The 7460-nt window shown below is 46.5% G+C and overlaps 1 protein-coding gene across 1 annotated transcript in view; it reads right to left on the bottom strand.

Moving 5' to 3' along the window:
• Positions 1-503, bottom strand: part of LOC138161393 (myeloid cell surface antigen CD33-like) — a 10945-nt gene extending 10442 nt beyond the window's left edge. Inside the window, exon 1 of the mRNA XM_069088216.1 lies at positions 419-503. Within this exon, the coding sequence (XP_068944317.1) occupies positions 419-503 (85 nt within the window). The remainder of the gene's footprint in view (positions 1-418) is intronic.
• Between the last annotated feature and the right edge of the window lie 6957 nt (positions 504-7460).

The following is a 7460-nucleotide window of genomic DNA, read 5'->3' as shown; positions in this document are numbered from 1 at the left end:
TCTCTCTCTCTCTCTGTCTCTCTGTCTCTCTCTCTCTCTGTCTCTCTGTCTCTCTCTCTCTCTCTCTGTCTCTCTCTCTGTCTCTGTCTCTGTCTCTGTCTCTCTCTCTCTCTCTAGTCTTAATCCTGGGTGGTTTGGCTTCCAATTTCATGATTCAACAGAAACTCCAAAGTTATCAGTGATCTCATAGTTGCTAAATCAAATGGCCTTTTCCCAATCTTCATCCTTGACCTTTCTGCAGTCTTTGACACTATTGATCACTCTCTTGTTCTGGACAGTTTTCTCTTCAGGTTCTCATTGAGACACTGTTGTCTCCTGGTTCTTCTCTTACTGTCTACCTGTCTCCTACCTCCTGCCTGTCTGACTACTCTTTCTCAGCTGCTTTTGTTAGATTTTCCTCCAGGTTATTCTTACTCACCATGGGGATCTGGCACCTTCTCTGTGCTCTTGGCCCTTGTCTTCTCTTTCCACATTGGCTTACTTGGTGATCTCATCAGTTCCATTGCCCCAGTGTTCCATGCCTCTCTGGTGGCCACCAATGGGATGTCCACTGAGAGTTGGGGGTCCAGGTCTGTAAATGGTCACCTACAAGAACCTTTCACGGTGGTGTTCACTTATCTCCTTTGTCTGATTTTGTATTTGGGGATGAATGAGATCTCAAGACCCAGCAGTCATTTACATTAGAAACTTTTGCCTTAAGATGAAGCTGGCCTGATGGTAAGTGTGTCCCATGGCCTATCCAAATCTAACAGGCCCCAACACACTTCTCATTAGACATTCTCCTTGACCTACCCCAGCCCCTGTTCTACTTTAAGAGCTCTGGAACTAACCTGATCAGCACTGTCATTGCTACAGGAAAGGCTATGCCAATTTCCAATCTCCAGTCGAGGCTTCCATTCATCATCCCTTAGAGTTCCCACAACAAAACACTCCATTACTCACCACGGCTCACATCTACTGTATGGTGTGTCTACATCTATTAGACTGTAAGCTTCTAGAAGTTATGGACTGTCTGGCTTTTGTATTCTTTATCCTTAGCTAATAGCTGCAGGGATCAATAATGCTATTTCATTCATTCATTCTATCACCAAGTATTTATTGAGTGTTCTCTCAGTGCCAGGCCTGCACTTAATATTAGGGATGAAAAGAAAGTAAAAAAAAAAAATGAAAGAAAACACCAAATAAAGAGTCCCTGCCATCAAGAAGTTTATATTCTAAGGTAGAGACATATAAACAATGTGGTACATGTCCATGAACGCCCAAACTCTGTCCCCAGGTCCTGAGGTGCTAACCGGTGCCTGGGATCATGGGGGAAAGGACCAGTGTGTCCTCTCAACCAAGAGCTCTGGGCCTATCCTTCATGTATCATCAGTGTTCCCTCACTCTGGGATTTCCATCACTCCCAGACACTTCCTGGGACAGTGTCCTCACCTTCCACACAGACAGACAGCATTTTATAGGGGGAATTGTACCTCAGATGCCCCTTCTCCACTCAGAAGCAGTAAAATCCATAAGATCCCCACGAAATGGAATTGGACTTGGACCCAGGGTTGGACATTCCTTTGGGGTCATTGGTGGTCACCACATTATCCTGGTCTGTCCCAGAGAAGCAGTATCTGTGGGTTGTGTTGTTATTTCTCTATTGTTGGAATAATGGAAGGAGCAGGGGATGGAAACAGTCCTTCCTGCATGGTCACTGTCTCCTGGACATCAATTCCAAACTCTGGACTATTTTCAAAAGGGGACCCTTGTAGGGTTAATGGAGTGAATATAAGATTTTCCATGCCCATTAATAGGTCTATGTGACCATGTGTCTCCTTTTCCCCTTGGAACAGGGGCAGTGTTCCCAGGTCTACAGGTACAAAGGTATTTCAATCAGGGTGTCTTGCTGCTTTGAGCCCCAGCCCAGTTCACAGCTGTGCCACATGCTGAGTCAGAGCCCATATGCAGGGAGATTTGTAATGCCTGGGGAAGGAATTTACTTAGGGGGAAGCTTGCTCACAGGGAGGCTTGCTTGCAGGAAGGCCTTCACACCTTTTGGTACTGAACTAATTAGTCACTGAGTCACGTGGGTAGTGATACCTTCTAGCTATAAGCCTATTAGTTGAAAACTGTGTGAAAACTAGTTGAAAACTATGAAAACAACTGGCAGGTTGGTATTTTGCTTTGCAGTTGTCTCTTGGGAAGAACTTTTTTTGTGATTTGGTCAGATGAGTCTCTGGGTAACCATTGTTAAGGAGCCCCCTGGCTTTGTGAACCCAGATGTTGGGGCTCCCTGGTCTGGTGGTTATGTATCTATTATTTTGTTGATACAGTTGGAGCCCTGTCTATTGGATTCTTTCTTGGATACTCAACTTCTGACTTATCTGTCAGCATTGTTTAATCAAAGTAAGATTCTTGACCCCTTTGAAGTTGTCCTTCCTTTGGAAAAGCAGATCAAAAAACCTGTGCTAGCAGCCCTCCTGTGTGCTGGTTTTATTGGTCTTACACCTCCACAGGACCTGCAAATATCATTCATGATACAACCCTGTGGGGGGTGGGAAGGGGAGACAGACAGACAGACAGAGGCAGCCTGTAATCCCACACCTCCTTCATGTTCTCCCATGCACCCAGGTAGCCTCAGCTCTGGCTCTGGCCTCACTCACCCTCCCAGAGCTGGGACAGCAGCAGCAGCAGAACAGGAAGTCTGTGGTAGGACAGAGGGATCCCAGGAGTCCAGAGCTATGTCCTCAGAGCTGATCACCCAGCCCCGTGGGTGGAAAGAACTGTGAGAAAGGGGAAGTGATGATTAGGAACAAGAGGGAGGGAGAGGAGCAGAGAGGGGGTTACTCTCACCCTGTCCCCACTAGGCTATCTGCTTCCCCTCTGGTCATTTCCACTACCTGATCTTTCTCCCTAAGATTTCTGCGGTGATGCCTCCTTGTCTTCCCAACATGTCCTCGATGTTCCATTCCTGTCCTTCTATGACAGTGTGGTCACGATAATAAGTCTTTTACTCACCATGTGACCCAGGCCAAGCCACTGACCTAGGCCTCCATTTGTAACTTGTAAAATGAAGGTGTTGGATTAGACAGATGACTTGCAGAGTACATTTCATATCTAAGTCTGTCATTCTCCATCCTCAGGTCCTTAAATGGTCTGACATTCTCTGCCTCTCCCTCTCAGCTCTGCTGTTCTCTACTCTGGGGGCCCTCCCAGCCCAGTCAGACATTCCATGTTCTGGGGACCCTTCTTGCTCTGCCTTTCTGTAGCACCTGCTCAGGAAAGCTTCTTGGGCAAGAGATTCTTGACCTGAGATAAAAAGAAGGGGAGAAATTGGGTGGAAGGAAGCAAATGGGAAGGACAAAAGATTCAGTAGGGCCAGACTTGTGCCTCAGGATCTGCCTCTCCTAGGTCGAGGAGGAGAGAGCCAAGAGACAAGTCTGCCTGTAAACTGAGAAATCTCCTTCCACTGAAGCACCTTCCTGCTTACAATAAATGCAATTCTTGACACCATATCCTACAGAGACCCTACTCATACACCCCCTCCTAACTCCACATTTAGAGTTTTGAGGCTCTGGTTCATGCTTTGAGTCATAGGCTTTAGAGAGGGAAGGGTCCTGAGAGGGAATTTAAATCACCTCATTTATTTTACAGATTAGGAGCCTCAGTCAAAGACTGGAACTGACTTGCCTGAGGTCACAAATGAGTAAGGAGCAAATTGATGAATAAATGAAAAACATTTTGTTAAGCAGTTACTGTGCTCCCGGCAGTGGAATATTTCCTAAGCCTTGGGTATTTAAAAAGAAGAAGAAGAAGAGACACAATCCTTGCCCTCTAGAGGCTTATGGTCTCATAGAAGACCCTAAAGCTCACAGGGGATGGCAAGCAGGAAGGTGTGTTTTGGTTAGAGAAATCACAGGGATGTGATTAATTACAGAGTGTGATTAATTACAGGGCTATGGAGTGACATGACCTTGGCAGGAAGAGAATGTAGTCACATCTCCTCCAAGTCAAGTCAAGAAACATTGATTAAGTTCTCATTGTGTGCCAGACATTGTGTTTAGTGCTTGTAATACAAAAACAAGAAGAAAGAAAGAGAGAGAGAGAGAAAGAAAGAAAGAAAGAAAGAAAGAAAGAAAGAAAGAAAGAAAGGAAAGAAGGAAGGAAGGAGGAAGGGAGGAAGGAAGGAAGGAAGGAAGGAAGGAAGGAAGGAAGGAAGGAAGATAGAAAGGAAGAAAAAAGAGAGAAAGAAAAGAAGGACTGAAGAAAGAGAGGAAGGGAGGAAGGACAGAGGGAGGGAGGGAGGAAGGAAGGATGGTATGAAAGAAAAATTAAGAAAGAAAAGAAGGAAGAAAAAAGGAAAGAAGATAGGTAGGAAAGAAATGAGAAAGGAAAGAAGGAAGGGAGAAAAGAAAGAAAGAAGGAGAGTGAGGAAAGGAAGAAAGAAGAAAGGTAGAAAGGATAGAAAAAGTAAGAAAGGGAGTAAAGAAAGAAGGAAGGAAAGAAAAAAATAAAAAATAAGAAGGAAAAAATAAAAGAAGAAAGGAAGGAAGAAGAAAAGAAAGAAAAGGAAGAAGATTGAAAAAAGAAAGACAATCCTTGTCCTCAAGAAGCTTACATTCTAATATTCTAATGAATGATGCTATGCACAAAAATAATCTGAAAAGGGGCTGAGGGAAGTTGAAGGCACTGGACATGTGCAGTGTGTGGAGAGATGGTAGCCAAACTCCAGACAGGAAGAGAAGCAGGTCTGGAATGGGCATTTCCCTTCGGCGGAGTCAGTGACGCGCCACAGTCCCAAGAGGGTTTCCGCCTGACTCTTCCTGAACTCAGTTTGGTCCCTATAATAAAGGTCCTCAACAGCGTCCTCACCCTTCTCCCTATCTGACTCTCTACCCTCCCCCGACTCCTCCCACTGTGAATTGTTAATTAATTTCTGGAATTATGAAATGGGGAAGATACGTCCAGGTGTGGTTGTTTAGTCATTTCAGTCATGTCCTACTTTTTTCAATCCAATTAGGGTCTTCTTGACAAAGATACTGGAGTGGTTTGCTATTTCCTTCTCCAGCTCATTTTCTGGATGAGGAACTGAAGAAAGCAGGGTTAAGTGACTTGCCCAGGGTCGCACAGCTGGTAAGTGTCTGAGTTCACAGTTGAACTCCGGTCTTCTTGACTACAAACCTAGTGTTCTCCCCACTGAGCCACCTAGCTGTCCCAGAAAGACCATAATGGCCGTGAGGATGGGAAATCAGCCAAAAATGAGGCTGAAATCACACTTTCACAAGATACAGAGAGTACAGGGGTGAACAGAGACAAACAGCAAAAAAGACTACAGAGGTAGGTGAGAAGCATGAGGATGGAGATGGTATGGTGAGGAAAGGAAGGGAGAAGGGGGAAAGGCAGAATATCATTCACAAAACCCTGGAAGCACTCAGCAGCATGGACCCAGTGGAGACAGAAGAGGACCGGAGGTGGGGGCACAGTTTGAGGTCTCAGGTTTATAGGTCATTTATTTTGGGGGGGGGAGACAAACTTACTTTTTCTGCCACCTTAGGGTGGTATCGATTCAAATTGAATCCAAGTCATCTCTGAACAATCAGTAAAGCTTTGAAGTTAACCTGTCCACTCCTTCTCAACGTAATCAGTAATAATGGGTAGTCTGCTGACCTTACTGTGCATGTCTGGGACTTGTCTGAGGTTTATCGACCTTAGGACCAAAAGGTCCTGGCAGCAGTGCCCAGAGGCTTCTCTGATTTAGCAGAGAGTTTCAGGATGTGAATTTTGGTTAATATAAGATACAGCTTGCAAATTGTGCCCCTTTGGTCTTTGGGATGGTGTACAAGTGACAAAGGCTCCCCTTTGTGTTCCTACTTCTTGCGGTTGCCCCTTTCTGCTGATGACTTATAAACTCACTATCCTAACTAGAAAGTGGGGCTGCCTGGTCTGGGGCACCAGAACGAGATACACTTTTAACACATGCTCCCATTTCCTTCCCACCTTTATTCTCTGCACTCTTCCCTATCTCCCTCAGTTGGAGGACTACTATCTTCCTTGCAGCCTAGAGTAGTTCTTCCCTAAATGGTATTGAACTCCTTCTAGGAACTTAATTGGCTCAGGGGACAATTAAACATATTAGAAGGAAACTAGCTACCCCCTCCTTCCAGCTGCTCAGCTTTGCTTCAGGCTTTGTGCAGTTCACATTTTCTCCAGGAGATGGAGCCCGGCTACCCTGTGTAAGGCTGCATTCTCTGCTAGGCAGGCACAAGCAGGGAAACGCTGCTGACTGCCCAGGGACAGCCTTCCCCAGCTGATCTTTTCACTCCTTTTGCATCCTAGTAGCATCGGTCTTGGCATGTGAGAATTGCTGAGTAAATTATTTTTCAACCATTCCTCCCTCCCTCCCTCCCTCCCTCCATCCTTCCAGCCAACAAGGGGGACCTCAGATAAGAAGACAGGACTCAGGTCAGAATTGGCCTTCCGTGGACACAGTGGTTTCCGTGTGCTGTTGCTTCAGCTTGGGCTCTCTTCCAAGTTTGCTGCCAATGGTGCCTGTCTACCCTGAGCACAGAGGATCCTTTCGGGGCTCGCCACCAGCCATGCCTGCCCAGCCTGGGTATAGAAGATTGGCTCAGCCCTCCATCCACCCTGGCACTCTCTTCTCCCAGGCTGGGCTGTGCCTTCCTGGGTTGGGTTTGGTCCCTCAGATCCACCCGTTGCATCATGTCCTCTGTGATAAATATCACTGGGACCCTGAAGTACAAGGATGACAGGACATGCTGCGGCATCATTGGATTTTAGATCTAGAACAAGAAAGGGTCCCATGGAAGGGACCTTAGAGGTCATCCAGCCCAACCCCCTGACTTTGACAGATGAGGAAACTGAAGCCTCAGAGAGGGGGATTTGCCCAAGGTCATACAGCTGACAAGTAGCTGAACTGAAATCAGAAGCCCATTCTTTCTGACCCCAGATGGGGGGCCCTTTCCACCACATGACTCCCCAGGTCCATACTTCCCCACACTGAGCTTTGGAGCTTTTCACAGGGCAGCTCACTCACTCCAAGGCCAAGACATCTAAGCTCCCAGTTCCACTGATTTAGAGCTGAAGGGCCTTAGCAGATCACCTAGGTCAGGCCTGCCTCATTTTACAGATGAGGAAACTGAGGTTTTGAGGGTGGAGGTATTTGCCTAAAGACAAATCCAGGCAGTGAGTGACAGACCAGGTCCTGTGACTTCCAACCCCTGACACTGCCCTGTCTGCCTGGATCAAAGCATCCTGGAAATAAAAGCAGTTAGCCTTCAGAGAGTAGTCAGGCAGCATTTATTAAGTCCCTACTGTGTGCCAGGTGCTATGTAAGCACACAGTAGGAGTCCAGGGAAAGGCAAAGAACAGGAACTAATGAGGGAGACAGCATGCAAATTCCCATGTCCAAACCAGACCCACACAGGACATGTGGGGGATGGGCTCAGAGGGAAGGCTCT

Source organism: Petaurus breviceps, unplaced genomic scaffold (genome assembly GCF_028583685.1).
Source record: "Petaurus breviceps papuanus isolate PSGF00001 unplaced genomic scaffold, PetGlider_PUasm1.0 185, whole genome shotgun sequence".
In the NCBI taxonomy this organism is placed as follows: Eukaryota; Metazoa; Chordata; class Mammalia; order Diprotodontia; family Petauridae; genus Petaurus; species Petaurus breviceps.
The sequence above is the reverse complement of the archived record's forward strand: the minus strand, read 5'-3'. Positions and strand labels throughout refer to the sequence as shown.